Source organism: Arachis ipaensis, chromosome B2 (assembly GCF_059453495.1).
Source record: "Arachis ipaensis isolate K30076 ecotype BB chromosome B2, ASM5945349v1, whole genome shotgun sequence".
Classification (NCBI taxonomy): domain Eukaryota; kingdom Viridiplantae; phylum Streptophyta; class Magnoliopsida; order Fabales; family Fabaceae; genus Arachis; species Arachis ipaensis.
The window spans coordinates 39,219,647-39,240,058 of record NC_142437.1 but is presented as its reverse complement, the minus strand read 5'-3'; the positions used below and the strand labels follow the sequence as shown (position 1 = coordinate 39,240,058).

The 20,412-nt window shown below is 35.3% G+C and overlaps 2 protein-coding genes across 6 annotated transcripts; one reads left to right on the top strand and one right to left on the bottom strand.

The window, feature by feature from the left end:
- Positions 1–1,570: 1,570 nt before the first annotated feature.
- LOC107625236 (zinc/iron-chelating domain protein) lies at positions 1,571–6,614 on the top strand. 5 transcript variants are annotated; one of them, XR_015905416.1, is made up of 5 exons: positions 1,571–1,991; positions 2,766–2,844; positions 2,944–3,031; positions 5,582–5,750; positions 6,189–6,614. XR_015905416.1 is itself a non-coding variant. In XM_088506278.1 (5 exons), exons 1-4 carry the CDS (start codon positions 1,662–1,664, stop codon positions 5,670–5,672), a joined length of 588 nt encoding a protein of 195 aa, XP_088362404.1. In that variant the 5' UTR covers positions 1,571–1,661; the 3' UTR covers positions 5,673–5,705; positions 6,364–6,614. The 5 variants fall into 5 exon arrangements, 3 of the variants coding, with proteins under 3 accessions (XP_088362404.1, XP_088362403.1, XP_016183301.2); XR_015905415.1 differs by having other exon boundaries at positions 6,134–6,614; XM_088506278.1 differs by having other exon boundaries at positions 5,582–5,705; positions 6,364–6,614.
- Positions 6,615–6,826: 212 nt separating this feature from the next.
- LOC107627176 (putative disease resistance RPP13-like protein 1) lies at positions 6,827–11,344 on the bottom strand. Its single transcript, XM_016330030.3, has 2 exons — positions 7,374–11,344; positions 6,827–7,198 (listed from the first exon to the last, which is right to left on the bottom strand). Exon 1 carries the CDS (start codon positions 11,262–11,264, stop codon positions 7,395–7,397), a length of 3,870 nt encoding a protein of 1,289 aa, XP_016185516.2. The 5' UTR covers positions 11,265–11,344; the 3' UTR covers positions 6,827–7,198; positions 7,374–7,394.
- Between the last annotated feature and the right edge of the window lie 9,068 nt (positions 11,345–20,412).

The window sequence follows — 20,412 nt, the reverse complement described above, 5'->3', positions numbered from 1 at the left end:
TTTCCCCTCCTCCCGCGTATTTTATTTTATTTTTTTAAAATTTTATAATTTTTTATTAAAAATGATGATTTTAATACGAAAAAAAAAAACGTTAAGGGTGATTCTAAATCGAAAATTATGATAGAGACGGTTTCGATTATGACCCTCAACGTTAGGGACCAAAACAATACTTATCCCTAAACACTTTTTAATTTTGATATTGAATTCATAGTAATATTTTTTAATAATGTATGAAATTTGGTGTGTTTTTTTTATATGGAGATCACAAATCTAACTTTTTAATTTGTGAAGTTTAACTTTTTTGAAATTTTTGAAACACAAAATCAACCCTCCGATTTGTGAACTTTAACAAATCTTTTGTTTTTTTTTTTTTTTGTGTCTAAGGATAAGAAGAAACAAAGAAAAAACACTAAACACTAGAGACGTAGTCCCGTTGCAACAACACTGTTAAATCTTCCCAAGGCTCATTCCATTCCAATTGCTGTATGCCATTAGATGCTGTATATTTAGCCAAAGCATCAGCAACTTGGTTGGCATCTCTTTGAATTAGATTGACTTCTGCTTTCTAATTCCAGACCTCTTTGATTTTAGTCACCAAATCATTATCATAACTTTGCACTTGGTTGTTTCTATCATTAACAAGGATAAAAGCATCTAAACAATCGGTCTCGCAAGTAACCTCTCTAAACCCAGCTTCCCATGCTAGAATTAGCCCTCTCCAAATTGCAAAAAGCTCGCTTCGAAGAATAGTAGCACGTGGTAAAGAACCATTACAACCACGCAACCAAGAGCCATTATAATCACACAATACACACCCAAAACCAACAGATTCACCAAATATAAAACCGACTTTTCGATTTGTGAACTACTTACACAAAATCGATTCTCCGATTTGTGAACTTACACAAATCTGATCCTCCTATTGATGAACTTTAATTTTTTTTAAAATTTTTAAAATATAAATAAGACTCTCTGATTTGTGATTACATCTATATTAAATTAAAACATACCACTTCTACCTAACCGAAAAAAAATACAACAATAATTCTATATACAGAAATCAACCATTCATAAATCAAATGACAAAAATTTTTAAAATTACTCTCACAAAATAAAAATAACACCTATTATTTTCTTATACAAAATGTAAAAAAAGTTTCAGTGTTATACATAATAATTTAGAGATTAAACTTTGAATTTGAATATTTATTGTTTAATAATATTTAACATTATTTATCGCATACTTAGAATATTTAATGAAAATTAATTAATTTTATTGATAAAGTAAACACAATAAAATATTCTTTTAATAACAATTCATTATAGTCTAAAAATTATTTTTTTTGGGCCCAATACAACAAAAATATATTTATAATTAATGTTTCACTAGAATAAATGTATTTAATTGAAAAAAATAAAATCTGAACTTTTATACATTTATCTATCAAATTTGAACAAAAAAATAATAACAAAAAATAGATATCACTCTTAAATCCATGCCACATTAACTTCCTGGTGTGTAGAAAAAGTTTTATTTCTACACCATATAACCCACCATATAGTCACCAAAAAAAATATAACCCACCATATACAAAAGCCCCCCAAAAAATAAAACAGCCCCCACACAACTGAACAGAAAAGAAGTTACAATTTGCCTTATCATGTCTCCCGCCACTCTATCGCTGCCATTTCCTCTGCCCACAGCGACTTCGCCGACCCATCATCGTTCGCGCCAGTTATCCACCATAACCCCCGCGGCGGCGCGTCGTCCGCGGCAGAAAGCTACGGTTAAGACTGACACCAAAGAGCAAAGGCAGAGCAGCAGCAGCAGCAGCAGCAGCAGCAACTACAGCAACGCCGGTTTCGGGGCGAGTGAGAAGAAGGAAGCGTGGTGGCGTTGCGTGGAGGGCTGTGGTGCTTGCTGTAAGCTTGAGAAGGGGCCTTCTTTCCCTTCCCCTGAGGAAATTTTCACTGACCCTTCACATGTTGAGGTTTTCTCTCCATTTTGCTCTTTTGTTCTTTCTGATTCATTTAAAAGGGAAAAAAAAAAAAAGACTTCAATTTAATTGCTAGGACCAGTTCTACGCTGCCATCCAATGGGTTCATCCCGCTCTTTACAAAGTAAGGAGTGGTACATTCTTTGTTATCTCTGTTTATTATATTTTATGTCAATAGCTCATATTTCTAGTTAAGAATTTAGTATTTAGGGTTTAAGGTTCATAGTTTCATGGTTTAGAGTTAAGAATTGGAATTTAGGGTTGAGAGTTGGGATTTAGACTTTAGAATATAAGGACTCCTTACCTTCTCTGGTAAGCCTTAGCATTCGTCCATCAATCATATATTTGCACCGTATTCTATTTATATATTTATTTATTTATTTTTGTGATAGTAGATAGTTAAGTCAAACACTTCTGTTATAATGAGAATATATGTATGCAGAAAACATTCTTACATGAATCCACACTTAAAATATAAAACGGGAAAGAATAATAATATGTTTTATTGTTTGGTAATTATAACATAGGATGTGATAGTGTTATTGATTGGAGTTTATGTTATTCCTTTCATTCTTATTCCTTAGTTCACCTTTTCTGGCAGTTCTGCCTTTTGCTTAGGCATTGTCAGTAATAATTGTATAATAAACTTAGGGACCAATGAATTGCCTAAAATGAGCCTGGGATGTTTTGTGGTATGTTTACGAAATGATCCATTTATCTTTGTTATTGTCATTTCCTTCATGCTTGATTTGCTGTAATGAATTTCAGCACTACAAGAGCTTAATAGGTCCAGATGGATGGTGCATACACTATGAGAAGATTACTAGGAAATGCTCTATATATTCTGGTGATTGTCCGTCTCAGTTTCGGTAGTTGAATTTCGTCTTGGGGGATTTTTGTTAGCTTCGAGGCCTAACTTGTTACATTTTCCATTTTGTTTCTGCAGAGCGCCCATATTTTTGTCGTGTAGAGCCAGAGATATTTGATTCTTTGTATGGAATTAGCGAGAAGAAATTCAACAAGGAGGCCTGCAGGTATGCTAGATTTCTCAGTCCAATTTTTAATTTTAAGGGTCTGTTTAATTTCAAGAAGATCAAGAGATGAGGAAATGTTATTCTGCTGAAAATGTTTCCTAAAAACATTTCCCCCGCTTTGTTGTCATAATACTTCTAAAATTTTCTGAAGTTTTACCATATATATAGGTTATTGAAGTACACATACATTTGCACAACACTTGATCTGGTCGAAAGCAGGGTAATGGGAAATTTTTATGAGTTCATTGTTGCGAAGATGAGAATATTGTGTCGGTAGGTCGATGGACTAGACAAGATCAAAGAGAAATAAATCAACTAAAAAGAAAGTTGGCACAGCATCTATTGTAGAAAATATGGTAGAACCTTGTATCATATAGTTTGATCTTTTGTGGAGAAGGCTTATAGAAGTCTTAGAAAGAATAGTAGATCAGATGGAGAATTGCCTAATTGCTAGAGGTAGCAAGAGACTAAGAAACAGTAAAGGCGAAATCATTGATAAAACCTAGATTTAGATGGTCTAACTATGTACATACTTTACGACATGATCCTATAGTGTCATCCAATCCATTTTTGTTTGAAATTTTTGGTGCTTTCTATTTGAACCAACATTTTGGATCCTTGAAAATTTGCAAGTGGTTTTGCACTTTGAATATCTATTGATGAATGCTAAAGACCGATTTAGAAAATTCACAAGTTTAAAAGCTCAAGTTCATTTTAGCTCTAAACTGGAATTCAACACTCTCAAAGTTTAGTTTAAAATGATACAATTCAAAATAATAACTGGAGTTTAATCCCGAGTCGTTCTCCCTAGGAATCGCAATGTAGTGCTCAATCATTGGCTATGAGGATCGGGGGTTTGTTTGCAATTGACAACAATTTAAATAGTAAGAAATTAAAAGAGCAAGCAATGAGTAAATGTCAAGAGAATTTAAACAAAGAACAATTAGGACAATTAACTAGTAGAAGAAAGTAAATTCAAATGGTAAAACGATCTTGGCAAGGGTTGAGGGTTAAAGATCACTATTTTTGGCACTAACCACAACATAATAATTACAAAGAACAAACCTAATTCGTCAATCTCTACAAATTGAGGAAAGTTAATTAGGCTTAATTAACCCTAATCCATAAGTCCTAACTAACTTACTAATTGAATTAGTAAAAGATTAGCGTTAGCGGAAACAAGATTAATTAATATCTCTACATTATCAATCAACTTGGACATTAATGATTCAAGGTCGCCTAATTTCTCAATCCCAAGCCAAGAGAAAGAAAAATCAACTCCATAACTAATGTAAACATTTTATTAAACACTTGGTGTGCATAAAAATAAAGCATCATAAATTGCATGAATAATAAAAACTACAACTGCTCAATTCAAGAAAGCAGCAACAACATCCTAAGTAAGAAAAAATAAAGCATAAAACATCAAATTCATTAAATAGAATTGAAAATTCAACAAGGATTGAAGAACGTAAAATAACAAAATAAAAGAAGTAACGAGAAATTCTAAGACATTAGAGTAGAAAAATAAGAAATTATAAACTAAGAACTACAATTAAACTAACTAAAACCTAAAAATAAGAGAGAAACTCATAAAAAACCCTTGGAACTTCTCTCTTTAGAATTCAAGGTTCTAAAACCCTACAAAGTAGAAAAAAAGTGCATGTGAATGTGTGTGTGATCCTCCTCAAGGCTTGCTTTTAATATGACTCAAAAATTGTCTGTAATGGGCCAAAACGGTTCCCAAATCGCGAGTCACGTGCCATTTTAAATGAGTCGTGCGTACACACGCACGTCTAGCATACGCATCTCTGCAGCTTTGCCAGTTATTCATTTCTTTATGAAATCTCCACATTTGCATACTTTTCTTCCATCTTTCCAAACCATTTTTGCCTCTTAAACCTTAAACAACTTCAACAAACATATCAAAGCATTGAATGAAAAAAAAAAATGAAATTAATTTGATGATTCTAAAGGCCTTAAAAGCATATTTCAATCAATTAAGCATAGTTAGGAGAAAATTCATAAAAACATGTATTTTTAAGTAATAAGTACAAGTTAAGTTGATAATTTCATTCTTTTTAACTATTTTATCATAAATTATGGATTTATCATCTATCTCTTTACTTCAAAGGATAGTTTTGCTCTAGCTGGAAAGCGGGATTCTGTGAAAGTTTGCTGTTATAAACTTGTAATATTTGTCAATCTTTTCCTTTATTTATTTGGCGCACAATGCTAACTGTATGATGTTGGGGTTTGCTAAAACAGAATTCATATTCCTCTACAATGCCCCAAAATTTATTTTTCCAGAAACAATCAGAATTTAATATGTAAAACCATTTAGGATATGTTTAGTTAGGAGGTAAAAGTGGGTGGAACTTTTCACGGATGAGCTCCATGTGTAGTTTCACATCAAACTCAGCAATGAAAGTTTTTACTGCATTTTTACCTCTGAACCAAACATCCCTTAGAGTTAAAGAAAGTTTCCCATGATAGAAAGATATTGAATGTGTTCCTTACATTCTACTCCTTTCCTCTTTCATTTTGTAGTTGCTGCAGGGATACAATTAAGGCTATTTATGGTCCCAATTCAAAGGAGCTTCACAATTTCAACAACTCAATTTGGAGCACTCCTAGTTAGATCTTTTGGCCCCCTGAAACTCCATTGCTAAAGGTCATTTCTTTTTCTTTACCTTAGTTCTCTTCTATGTTTCAATTTGTGAAATGCTAACAACGTTAGAGATATGGCATGCAGACATAAGATTTGGCTCCCCAAAAGTGCATTAAGCAGTATAGTATGAGTTGTAAATACTTATCACTAGAAAATATGGATATGTCAATGGGATGGCATGTTTGCATGTCCTATAGAATATAGACACCCATAGGCACAAATATGACATGTGTCAGGTACTATTTCTACTGGCCAAATTATTATTGTTATAGATTGGACATGGGGTGGAAATGCTCCCTTATTTGAGATGAGTATATGTATGTATCTGTCATGAACCCGTTTTGCATGTATATGGTCCGTCTTCATTTAACGATTTTGAGATTTCAATGTTTTAGGGTTCATGTTGCTTCAGTGTCTGTTTCTGCATATAGCTTATAACGAGATGCTCAACGCTTCTCTTTGTAAAGTGAATTATGCACTTAACAGAATCTTGATCCATGGGCAACCTTGTTTAAAAATGGCGGGCGTATTTGTTAGGGGTAAAAATGGAGTGGAAATTTTCCCGGATGACCTCTGTAACTATATTCATAGAGCTCATCCACGAAGACTTCTACCTATTCCTACACTCTATCCATAGATACCCTTAATATGATTTTTTCAGGGAACTGCTTGCTTTGATTAATATGATTATAGCATCCTCTGACTGCACAGAAGCAGCAGTAGCAGATTCATATCCAAAGCATCATCTTTTTTTTTTTGTGAATTCTAACTTTGGAGTAATTGGAAAAGTCCGAACTAGCAACTTATTTTTTAGAAAGATAAGTGTAAAATTATTTAGATGAGTCAAGAATCAAGATAAATGGTCTGTACATTTTCTTTTTTTGGTTTACAAATGATTTATGCTTTATCAAATATGGTCTGTACTAGTATTTATCTCTCACGGAATTTCTTTTTTTTTTCTTCATGACCTTTTAGTTTCTTTATATGTCTGTATTATCTAAATTCTTTAATGTAACAACTGGCAAATTACTGTTAATTGCACAATATGTTACCAAAAATCCAAAACGAATATTCAAATTAAGCTTTCAAAGATTTTATTTCATCAGCTAAAATATAGAGTCCAGGGAAGGGTATCCACACAACAGCAGATCGATTAAAGGGAATTGAGATGGCATATTAGCATACCTCTTAATATACTACATCCGGGTTCAAAACTTGGCAATGCTGTGTGAGTTTGTAGTGTATGTGTCATTTGACCCAAAAAAAACTTCTTACAAATATATATTATTAGACCTATAAGAGCCAAAGTTTAGTTTCAACTCTCATAACACGGTTCCACTCAAACAACAACAACAGCAACAAGCTAGCACAAGTGTTTCACTCAAAAGGCTCTTTCAAGAATACAAAACTCCAACAACCCTCCGAGATTGTTTTGTTTTACTGATCTTCAAGGAGATTTTCTTCGTCTGCAACTCTTATTGCTTCATACTATTTACCTGCCAATGAGAAAGGGGCACGCTCATTAATACAAAGTTTATCTTTTTTCTTGTTAGCCTATCATTATATCTGCAAAAGAATTTGTTTATTTTTCTGTGCATGTGTGAACTAAAGCGGTACCATCATAAACATGATGCTCAGAAAGATGCACAATATGAGAATTAGTATCAATACCTGGTAAGAAATAATCCTTATCTAGAGAATTTGTTTGCCATTGACTTCAATGATGGGGATATGGGAAATTTTGGCCCAAACTTTTGGATCCTTCATCTCACACAGTTGTAATAGCAAAGGACAGTAATCGATTTGTAGTTGTAACAGAGAGGAAGGAAGCTTTTTGCCGGTCATATTCTCCAGTTTCGGACATTCTTCTATTATTAACTGTTGAAGGAAGTTGAGGTGAAGAAGCTCATTGCATTCCAGTGTCTCCAAATTATGAAAATGATGGAGTCCCAGCCTATTAAGGGAGGGAAGCCGAGGCAATGAACCTACCTGAGGGAATGACTTTATGCTATCACATCCAGCACCTTCTATGTTAAGACGAGTGAGGGCCTCAAAGTTTCCCATCGATGACAGACTGCTCAATTGCATGTCACATCCTCCCACATAAAGTTTCTTCAAATTAGGTGGTAAGCCTCCCTCTGGAAACGCTTGAATGCCGGGGCAACCATATATATTGAGAAACTCTAAACTTGGGAGAAGGACATTCATGTGACAAGGCAATGACTTCAACTTGTAGCATTTCATGACGACGAAATAAGCCAAGTTAGGCATAGCCAATCCTTCTCCTGGGAACGACACAAAATTCGGACACTTACTAATGACGAGACGATGGAGAGCAGTATGTTGTGACAGTGACATTGAAAGTGATTCCATACTTGCACACTTCCTTATTTGAAGAAGCTCAAGCTTTGGAAAGAGCTCCAATGAAAATGAGGTGAGTGAATCGCAGCTGTTTTCTATTACTAGCTCTACCAAATCATATTGCTGTTGCTGCTGCTTTGGGAATTCCACTTTGCTACAATTATCAATTCTTAGTCTAGCCAAAGATTTGGGAAAATGATTGCTTGGTAATGCTACTGCAGAGGAATAATTAAAGATATGCATTACTTTGAGAAAAGCTAAGTGGTTGATGGACATTGCCTTAGACATAGACTCCACCTCTGGATGACATCCCCGAATCAATAAATTCTTCATATCAAACAATAATTCTTGAGACCCTTCTGTAGTTTCATATATGTGCAGGGTGTGAATTTCCAAAACCCCTGACAATGGAGAAACGAATCGTTGGCAACCGGTAATGTCAAGTCTTTCCAATGCAGGAAGGTGATTAGGTAGATCTCCCTTTAACAATGGACAATTCTGTAGCTGAAGTTTCTTGAGTTGAGGAAAAGCATATGAATCAAATGAGTGCCACACCTCCAAACATGGCATGTTACAAAATTTCAGAAACTCCAATGAGGGAAAGGGTGCAATGCACAAAGAATCATTGTCTCTGTTCTTGTAAAACTCGATCCCAATACTGTCGAGCTGGCCAAAACCTTCAATGTCGAGGGATCGAAGAGATTGCAGCTGACCAAGTGATGGCAGCATACAACAATTGTTACAAGACACCAGGGATACACTAGTAATATTGTGATATAAACAATGTCCAATCCAATTTGGAAACATTGTACCCCTGTATCCCTCTATTATTAACTTTTTCAAGCCATAGTGAGGATGCAGGTTTTCGAGTATATTTCTTTCAACTTGTGTGTTTGAAACCACATCCCCGTCTAAAGACCATCTCAAAGACAGTTCATCAATGTGTATCTTATCTGATATCCTTGCGGCCATTGCTTCGCTGCTACTGGTAACATTCTCCAGTTTCAGGATCTCAAGTGCTTCGTGAAGATTCGAAAGTCCTCCTAGCTCCTTGATTCCATTGTCTTCCTGTTTTCCCACAACAAAGCAATTTAAATGCTGCAAATATTTCAGTTTGCCCATTTCTCTCGGCATTTCTTCCAAAGGGGTTCTTCGGATATCAAGATGTTGCAGCTTTACAAGATTATGCATGCCATTGGGCAACATTGTTAGATTCAAACAGTTTTGTAACTTCAATGTTTGTAGATTGTATAAGTTGCACAATGACTCTGGCAATACTCTAATATGAGTCCAAGAGAGATCCAAATAACGTAGGTGAATCAATTCACCTATTAAATCAGGCAACACATCAAGTTTATGAAAAGATAAAACTCTCAAGTACTTGAACTTAGATAACACGTCACGTGCTGCACTTTCCATGCCGAAAGAAGGAGGTAGAAGATTGTGATGCGACATTTTCCTTCGAGGAAGATGATTGATATGCAAAAATGTCCGCAAAGATTTTGCCTTATCAATGGAACAAAAATATTTTGGCATTGTATGGCGCAAACTTCTATATGACAAATGATGAGTCATAGTCCTGATCTCCTCTTCTTCACCATGTTCTTCTAAACAACAAAAGAAGTCCCCAGCAAGGAATTTCGCTAAGTCATGCAATAGATCATGCATCACAAAATACCCACCATTATCTTGAACTTGTTTAAAAAATAACTTGGAAGCTAAGTCATCAAAACATTCACGACCAATTTCTACTAAAGTCTCTCCTCTCTTCGCTGGTGGTAAGAGATCTTCGGCCATCCACAGTAACACTAATTCATCTTTATCAAATTGATTACCTTTGGGATATAGTGAGCAGTAAACAAAACAACGCTTTAAATATGCAGGAAGATGAAAGTAACTTATAAACAATGCTGGAATAATCTTACTATCTGTCACGGAGAATCCCCAAATGTTGCTCATTAATATTTTGCTCCATTCCTTAACATCATGCTTTGTGCGCAACAAGCGTCCAAGTGTTTCTGCAGCTAATGGCAAGCCATCACACTTCTTGACAATCTTTCTTCCTATTCCTTCTAGTTCTGAACTCCCATTCGATATTTTAGGAAAAGATGCATTATCTGCAAACACTGACCAACAGTATTCATCCGACAACCCGTTGAGGAAGTAAGGTCGATAATTTTGGACTATCGATCCAACATTTTCCCTTCGAGTAGTTATAAAAATAGTACTTCCCATAGCCCCATATTGAAAAGGGATTATAAAATTACTCCATTCATGACCATCATTACTCCAAACATCATCAAGAACAATAAAGAACTTCTTTTTAGACAACAGTCCCTTCAAGGCAAGTTGAAGCGAATTGAAATTCTCAAGACAAGATGCATCTCGAGAAATCTCCTTTATAACATTCTTTGTAATTTCAACAATATCAAAATTTTCTGAAACACAAATCCATGCTTTCAGATCAAACCGCTTCATCAACTCAGCATTATTGTACACACATTGTGCCAAAGTTGTTTTACCAACTCCACCTATTCCAACAACAGAAATCACAGATAGCTGATGTTGATTGTTGTCGTATAGCATCTTGATTAAGGCCACCTGATCATCCTCCCTGCCATACACATTCTCTCTCACAAGAGAAGTAGATGGAGTTCTCCATGATGAGGAACTTCTAGTGGGAATTTTTTCCAGACCAAGGCTTTCTTTGCATTTCTCAAGATCTTCTATTCTTCTAACCACTCTTTTAATCTCAATAATCATCTCTCTATCTTTGTAATTCATGATGAAACGGGGCAAGAAAGTACTCACCGGTACCTCTTTTCGAGTGGCGGCTTTAGTGAAGACAGAATCTAGCAAGTCATCAGCTTTGTAAACAGCATCCCTGAGACTATGGAGCCATTTCCTGACAGGCTCATTCCCAAGCTGCTTCTGCTCGGCGTCCAAAACCAAAGCTTCAGCTGCCAAGAGAGCAGTCTGCAGCCTCTCAACCAAGTCAGGGCCAAGCTTCTCGCCTAAGACCAAGTTGGCAGCCTCAACAGAAAGGAACCTGTCAAAGACAACGTTAATGAAGCCAGAAAGAAAAGCTCCACCAATCACTGCTCCAGCCATGATAATCAATGAGAGCAAAGTGATCAAGTTTTCAGAATACATGTGAAGAGAAGCAAGCTTGTTACTTGTAAAAGTTCCTGGATCATGCATGTGCCAAGGCGCTGACTTTGACTTCTTTCACATGGTCTTGCTGGCAGCAGAGAAAACTCATCCAGTTTTTGCTCTTTCAATTTTTAATTCTTGTGTAAGCTCGGTCAACATAGAAAATAAACAATGAGAGCTTATATATAAATAAAGCAGCTTTTTTGTATGAAGGTATCATTTTGTTTAGGAATAAATGGTTAAATTTGTCTATAAAAGATCACTCGTTTTTTAAATGAATTTTCGAAAGAATTTTTTAATCAAATTCTTTCTTTAAATATTTTAAATTAATCGCATTAGTTCTTCTCTTATTTTCTTTGTTGATGGCGTCAAAATTTGTTAATGTAACACGCGTTAAGTGATACTACAATATATATATATAGGAGTCTTAATTGATTATTAGCACGATAAGTTTATAAAATTATATCAAATCAAAACCTAATTTAGGGAAGAACGTGACACATTGAAATTTTTTAATTTAAAATTGATTTGATCTAATTTTATAAACTTATCGCATTAACCGCTAATTATGATTACTAAATATATGTTATGTCACATGAATAAATTTTGACGCCGTTAACAATGGAAGTGATGATAAAATTAAAATGACTAATTTAAAATTTCTTAAAAATAAATTTGATTAAAAAATATTTTTGAAGACTAATTTAAAAAATAAATAATTTTTTAAAGTTAATTTAATTATTTATTCTTTTATTTAGTAAACCAACTAATCAAGACCATGAATATTATGTGGATCCCGAGGAAATATCTGCTATTCATTCAATATCTTTGGGAGAGATCATTAACTCAACAAATAGATAAATATAAATGTGTTAAGATAAGTATGTGGATGACCACGTTGGTTTATCTTCTCTATATTGAAGAAATCTCTCTCCAAGACAATTAAAATAAATGAAGGTTGAAATCAAAACTTTCTCATGTGTATAAATAGTAGAAGCAACGTTTGAAATAAAATAAGCAAGTAATAAGAAATCAATTCTCTCTTTATGTTGCAATCAAATACTCTTCTCTTTATATTTTTACTACAATTCTTTCTCTTCTTTTATTTTATAAGTATTTTAAATACTCTTTTTTATTACTCTTTACATATAATATTAATATCAATATTAATCATCTTTATTATATTGAGATAGTAATTATAGTACTAGAGTCTTCTATTTATACTTATTTACTTTATTTTATAATTACATCTTCTTTATTTATTTAGTTGTTTCACAACAAAATGTAAATATAATAATTAATAAAAGTCATTAAATTTATTTCTGAATCTATTTTGGAGCATAAGGCTCGACAGCTCAAGCTTTTGAGAAGAGAGTAGCCAACAAAATCATATGTAGATAGATGGTCTTTTTTTTTTTAAATTAGAATGAAAAATTAACATATTTTTTAGATATAGGTGATATTTATTATATAAAATTTTTTTAATTGATTAGGGAAGTTATTCAATATATAAATCTATTAAGACAGTGAATAAGATTACATATTTTAATTTTTAATATGCTTGTTATTTTATAAGATTATTGTGTGACCATAAAAAAATTATTGCAACTATTAAAGAGTAATTGAATTTGTATTTGGTCATTAATTAAAAAAATTATTTGTGATGTTACTGATATCTAATAGCATTAGCAAAGTAGATTGTGTTTAGAATGCAATTTGAACATTATTGATTGATAAAATACTATATAAAAAAAATTAAAAAAACTGGAATATTTTGTGTCTTATATTTTCTTATATCAAATTCGTATTCTCTTTTTATTTTTATTAATAATATTAATGGATTTTATTTTAGAATTATTTATTAAATATTTCATAAAACCGTCGTATTCTTTTGTTAAGACTAAACATGATTGATGACGAATTAAAAAATCTTTACTTTATAGAGATTGAAAAAATACTCAACAGCAATGTGAAATTTTTAAAAGACTATCAATCAATGTCATATCTTGAGCTGTTTAATGTTCGCCTTTTTTAAAATAATCTAATAGAGGAGGAGTCAGCATATGACACAAATGAGTTGACTCATACAAACTTATATACAAAACAAAGGATGACTAATGAGAAAATGTTAGTATTTGATGAGATACTCAATGTTGTTATTACAGACTCTTGTGGTTTTTACTTCGTTTATAAGTATGGTAGGATTGGAATAGACTCTCTTCTGCTATTCGGTCTAAAGGAAAGACTATTTTAAATGTTGCATCCACTAAAATTGCGTATTTACTCTTACTTGGTGACAGAACGACTCATTCTAGGTTTTTAATACCCATTATAATTACTGATGAATCTACTTACAACATCAAATATGGCAGTTTGAAGGTTGAGCTGCTCATCCAAAGTAGCTTAATAATTTGGGATGAAGCTCCAATGCTTAATAAAATGTGCTCTGAAGCACTTGATCTGATGTTTAGGGATCTTATGTCAGTTACCGATCAACATAAGACACTTCAACCATTTGGTGATATGGTTGTGGTTTTAGGAGGTGATTTTAGATAAATACTTCTGGTAATTCCGAAAGAGAAGTAGACATGATATATTGTCATCAGCTATTAACTCATTCCATCTGTGGTCATCTATAAAGTTCTAAAGCTGCATATGAACATGAGATTTCTAATATTTTCTTCAAATGAACATGATGGTGAAATGAAAAAATTTGCTAATTTGATACTTGATGTTGGAAATGAAAATATTGGTTTTGATGTTGATGACGAGTCAAAAGTTGAAATTTCAGATAATCTACTGATTACAATTATTGATGACCCTCTCTCTCATTTGGTAGACTTTGTATATTTAAATTTGTTGTAAAATATGTCAGATTATAGATATTTTTAAAGTAGGAAAATTCTTGCACCCACACTTGAGAGTATCGAAAAGGTAAATGATTTCATCTTGACAATATTTTTAGGGATGAAAAAGGAGTATCTAAATTTTGACACATGTCAAGATGATGAGTATAAAGATATACCACAAGAGTGCTTCACACCATAGTTCCTAAGTGATATTAAATGTTCGAGACTACCCAACAACAAGTTGACTTTGAAGCCAAGAGTCGCTGTGATGTTACTGTGAAACATAAATCATACTTTAAGTTTATACAATAGGACAAGGTTAATAGTTAACGAACTTGGCAACAACGTAATTGGAGTGACGAGAGTGACCGGTAGAAATATTGGCGACAAAGTATACATTTCAAGAATGAACTTGATCTCTTCAGATTCAGAATTGTCATTTAAGTTTCAACGGAGAGAATTTTCATTAACAATGTGCTTTGCAATGACCATCAACAAAAGTCAGAGTCAATCGTTATCACATATAGGACTTTACTTATCAAAATCAATGTTCATCCGGGTAACTTTATGTTGCTTTGTCAAGAATTAAGAGTCGCAATGGCATGAAGGTTTTAATTTTAGACGAAGACGGCGATTCAAAGTCATCAACAACAAATATCGTGTTTAAAGAAGTGTTTAATAATATTTAGGTCAAATACTAGGTTAGTAAAATAAAATTAGTAAAATACTAGGTTGTCAATAAACTTTCATTAGTCTTTTGATATAAAGTTTAGTGTAAAATTGACATGCTACTAATACAGTTATATATGTGTTTATTTTTTCAGATCTTTTTTTTCATAGTTCAAAAATATTATAGACTTCAAACTGTTTCATTTGTATTTTAGTTTGAAAAAAGATAAAATGACATATTCAGTACATTTATTATATAGTGATAATGACAGTATTATACTTAACTCAAAAAATTTATGATTACAAAATATTATTTTCGATTTACTATGTTAAATTAAATTAACAAGTAAGCCCACGCATGATGGCAAATAGGAAAGCCCGCCTCGCCCCGCCAAAAGTCCGCTATCTGGCGGGCTGGTCCACCCCGTCTCGCCTAACGGCGGGTTGGGGCCAAACCCGCCAAATCTTTTTTTATAAACCATTAAATATTAAACAATATATATAATTTCACAACTACTTCAATAAATTTATAATTTCTAAAGACATAAAAATTATAATTTTTAAATTCACAAACATTAAAGTTTTTATAATTATAAATATGTAATAAACATAATCATAAACTAAATTTTTTGAAACAAAATAATAAAACTAACATTGTCTAAAGCAAAACAAACATTGTTCAAAATATATAACTAAACATCTTTAAGGAAAGATTGTGTTTTTTCTAAGAATAGGATAAGATAAGATATTAAGAATAAGACATAAAGGATAAAGATACAAAATTTAGTATTTTTGTATTCTGTTTGGTAATAAAGTAGAACAAATTATGAAAATCTAATTTATTCTCATTTTTTTCATTTAAAAATTTTGAGAAGAAAAATATAATAATAAAAAATATAATTATAAAAAACTAACAAGAATAATGAAAGAAAAAATAAAAAATAAGTTGTGTCATTTCTGTCAGGATGGACACAAAATACACTAATTCAGTATCTCTGAACACAATGTCTCTGTTCATGTCTCATTTGTCAAACAAGATTTTGTATTTTTATGTCCCTGTCTCAATATCTTGTTATTGTAAATAAACGTTGCCCAAGCTATGATGCATGGAAACTGACACAGATATGACATGGGACATGATGATACATGAATTTCAAAATCTTATAAGATAAGGGAACACGCATATATATAAAATATGAAGTATTTTTTAAAAAAATAGTAATGATATTTTGATACTTTATTGATATTAAAACAAAAATTTATTTTTTAATTATTTTGTGTATATTATTTTAATTATATAAAGTATTTAAAATATTTTTTGTTTTAATAAATAATATATATTATTTCTAAATTTATTTTAACAATACATGTTAAGAATAAAGCTGGATACGTTGACATGTGATGGCATTTAGGTGTGTTTAAACGTGTTCGAGAAGATTATTTTTATTTTTTTATTAAGACACGGTAAACACGCGTGTCGGACAAGTGTCGATGAGTGTCATGTCCGAAATGTGTCTGACACGCAGATACGACAACTCAGCAAACTTACCGTGCTTCATAGTTTTCAAGTTTATAATCAATCAAATATAAAATATAATCCAAAATATAACTCAACATCTTTAATTATCATCTTCATTCTCTTGTAAATTAATAACATTATAAAAATTTGTAAAAGAATAGCCCTAAAAAAAAAGTCTCCCAGTCTAGTCCCGCGCTGTCAAACCCCCAAAATCCACGGATTAAACGGTGCGGGTTAGATAGACCTTTTAAGTTTTACGGTTTTAAATTTTCAATCTGACTCGTCTTTTTTTGGCGAGTTATATAAACTAACCCGACTAGTTTCTGCTCGTTTGCCATCCCAGTGCATTGCACAGATTTAACACTAGTATATAAATAAAGCAGTTTTTTTGTATGAAGGTATCATTTTGTTTAGCAAACCAACTAATCAAGATTCAAGACCATGAATTTTATGTGAATTACAAGGAAATATCTGCCAAGTTTACCAAGGTTATAACTTTCGTGTGTATTATGAGTTTATGACCAAGGCATTTAGCACGGTTCTCTATTATTCATTTAATTTCCTTGGGAGAGATCATTAACTCAACAAATAGATATATATAAATGTAAATATAATAATTAATAAAAGGCATTAAACTTATTTCTGAATTTATTTTGAAGAAGACTTGGCAGCTCAAGCTTTTCAGAAGAGAGTATTGGAAGCCAACAAAGTCATGTGTAGATAGATGGTCTTGCCTTTTGACATTGGAATCAAAGGTTAACATTTTCTCCGTAAGTTTTGAATCTCTAATGACAATTTATCTTTTGGTCTCCGATATTTGGATCGAATTTTAATTTGGTTTTTAATATATCAAATATCCTATTTCATTTTAGAAAATATTTAAATGTCTTATTCTGTATTGGAAGTTTTCGGTACGGGTTGAGGGATGGATCGGGAACTTGTGGGTCGATGTGAATGCCGGATCACTTGACTGGAGCAATGGGGAGAGGTACCTGCAAAGACACTCCGACGCACGAGTCAGAATGGATCTGAGAGGTATAAGATATGTGAAATGAATGAATACATGGGGGGACCTGGGTCCTCTATTTATAGGTGATGGTGAACATCTTATCTTATCTTATTTGATAAGGGAGACGTTTGAATTATCTTATCTTATCTTACTTGGCTAAGATAAGGGAGGCATTTGAATTCGAAAGTTGGTTAGGAGTTTCAGCGGGCCGGTTCCGGGCCTTCTGGAAGGGCGAAGCGGGTCGAACCCGGGTAACCGGGTTCGGAGACCGTTCCTAGTATAGGATCCGTGGGCTGGATCCGTAACAGTTGCCCCCGGAGCGAGAGAGTGAGGTTGCTCGGTCTCATCGCTGGAGGAACCTTTTCCTTGCCGTTGTGGTTTGGCAAGGAGATTGTCGTTTGGTTTCTTTCAGTCGAGGTTGACAATTTGGGGAGTTCCTGGCCGTTTCATGGTCAGGCGAGGAGCGCGTTATTTGGGTGTTTCATCACATGCCGGGTTTGATGACCGTAACAGTGTTGCCCCCGGAGCATGAGAGTGAGTGAGGTCGGTCTGTCGCTAGGAGATGCGGGTTTGACCGCGAGTTAGGTCGGTTTGTCGATGGGGAGATGTGGTTCCGACCGCGAGTCAGGTCGGTTTGATGGTCGTTTGATACCTTTCGAGGGGAGTTCGGCGTGTCGGCCCTAGTCTTTTAAGGTCGTGGCGACGTTTCGCCTGGCCGTTTTTGGTTTGACGCGACTCTTCTGTATCCATCGTGCCTGTTGCGTTTTTCGAGACGTACTTTATTGGTTTCTTTTCCGAGGGGCATTTATTGTAAGGGGACGTTTTTGGGTGTTTTTCCTCTATTGCCCCTGTGCGTCATATTATTGCTCAGGGCCATTTGCGTCTTTCTGCTTTCTTTTGAAACCATTTTGGTTTTCTTTCTTGCTTCCCTCGTTCATTTTACTTTCTCTTCGTTCTCTAATCTGAAAAAAATCTCTTCCTTTTTGTTGCGTTTCTGGAGTTGAGTTTCTGCCTCCCATCTCCGTTTTCCAGGCTTGTTTTCTGCATTATCAGGTTGGTTTTCCTCTGCTCTTCCTTGTTTTCTCTTTTGTGATCTTTTGTTGTTCTATATTTGCCATGCATTGTTCTGCCATTTCCTTTTTTGTACTGCGTTTTGTGCTTTGGGTGGTGGTGTCTGTGTTTTAAAGGGGCTAAGCACCGCTGTGTTGGTTTGGTAGTGGCAGTAGGGTTTCGGTTGTCTTCCTTGCTTCTGCGTAGGGTTAGTAGGCTGATGGTGGTGCTCCTCCATGTTTTAGGTATGCATCGGCGGAGGAGTGAGGGTGTGGGTACTCCAATAGCCCCCTTTAGGGTGACTAGCGACGTGTGGGGCGTTCCGTTGCGGATGACGGAGGCCGATCTTCAACGCCTCCGTGATCAAGGGGCAATTTGTGGTGGTGGCGATATGGAGTGGCAGTATGAGCTTGCCCTCCCGGACGCCGACGAGCGCGTTTGCTATTTGAACCTTGATTCGCCCACTGTTCCGGACTGGAAGTGGGTTTATGAATCAATGTTTACTCGGCTCGGCGTGCAGCTTCCTTTTTCGCCGTTTGTTCAGGAGCTGCTGAGTCGGTGTTTCGTGGCGCCGTCTCAGCGTCATCCGAATAGTTGGGCAGTCGTTTGAACTTTTGAGCTTGTGTATCAGTATCTTGATCTCCCAGTTTCTTTTCTTGTCTTCCTTTTTCTTTTCTTATGTACTCTTCCGTCTAAGGAGGGGAATCATAAGAAAGGGTATATGTCGTTCCGGGCTCAGCCTCATCGCCGTATTTTTTGTTTGTTTGAAGATTCTTTTCATGGTTTTAAGAGAGAGTACTTTAAGGTGCGCCCCGTCCGGGGGCATCATCCATTTTGGTTGTCATTAGAGGGCGTGCGCCGGTTTTCGACCTATTGGAATTTCCGTGCCGGGCCGTCGGTTTCGACTAAGGTTACTTACAATGGTTTGTCTCCCGAGGATAAGGACATTGTTAGTGTCTTGTGGCATTTGTTTGGCGAGCGCCCGTTAAATCCTCGAGACGTCATGGGGGATCCTGAGGCTTGTCGGACGTATATTAGTGTGTGGCTGTCTCTTTTTCGGTTTTCATGTTTGTTTTCCCGTTTTTGTAACTTGATTTTTCTTTGGTTTCTTTCAGTTAAGATGGCTGGTGGTTTGACTTCCCTGGCGCGGCTGAAGGTGGCGATAGGTCGGGAGGAGGGATCATCGTCTCCTGCTACCCCTGTTTCTAATCCCGTCGTGGACTCTCAGGCTGTTTCTCAGGAGGTGGTTTCGTCGGAGGTGAGGGCCGACGCTCGGGCTTCGCCTGGTCCCGTGAACTCGCTTAAAGTCGTTGTGGTCACGGCTGCCGAGGCTTCTCGGAAGAGAAAGAGGCCTGAGGAACCTAGCAGCGAGACTTTTGAGGAGGAGGGTGCTGTGCCCAGTGTGATGGATCGACATTTTGATGCTTCGGGGTTCATAGATCAGCACTTGATGTCTGGCACAGAGCCATTTTTTGATGATTGTGATATTTCGTTCCAGGCTAAGTCGGTGTATCGTGCCCTCCTCCGATCTGCTGTTGTTGTTCGGAAGGCTGAGCCCGTGATGGCTCAGGTCGGTTTGTTGGACAAGAAGCTCCGTCATTCGCAAGCCGAGGTGGCTACATTGAAAGAGCAGCTTGAGGCTGCCGAGGTAGCGAGGGAGAAGGCAGTGAAGTCTTCCGAGGAAGCTGGGGCGGAGATCCTCCGTCTTTCTGAGGTCGAGACTTCGCTTCTTTCCCAACTGGACGCGGAGCGGCAACGGGCTTCCGACGCGGGTTCTCAGGCTGTCGTGCTTCTTGGCGAGCTGGAAGTTTTGAAGGCCGAAGTTGCTGCCCTGAAGAAGGAGAAGACGGAGTTGTTGGCTGATGCTAAGGGTGCGATCGTTGCCACCGAGGAGACGATGAGGGCTCAGACTTTGGTGTTGGCTCCGGGTGTGGACGTGTCTGTGATGGGAGCTTTCAAGACCATCCGTGATGGCCGAATTGTTGACCTTGAGTAGTTTTATATCTTGTAATTTTAGTTTGCTTTGAACTTAGTCTTTGTTTTGGATATTTGGTTGGCCGTGGGACGTGTATTTTTGAACTTTGGGTTGTGCCATCGCGG

Excerpts from the sequence above, each read along its gene's own strand:
- LOC107625236 (XM_088506278.1), top strand. The coding sequence starts at position 1,662 with ATGTCTCCCGCCACTCTATCGCTGCCATTTCCTCTGCCCACAGCGACT. Across the intron at positions 2,845-2,943 it reads GAAATGCTCTATATATTCTG|AGCGCCCATATTTTTGTCGT; the intron begins GTGATTGTCCGT and ends TTGTTTCTGCAG. Across the intron at positions 3,032-5,581 it reads TTCAACAAGGAGGCCTGCAG|TTGCTGCAGGGATACAATTA; the intron begins GTATGCTAGATT and ends TTCATTTTGTAG.
- LOC107627176 (XM_016330030.3), bottom strand. The coding sequence starts at position 11,264 with ATGCATGATCCAGGAACTTTTACAAGTAACAAGCTTGCTTCTCTTCAC.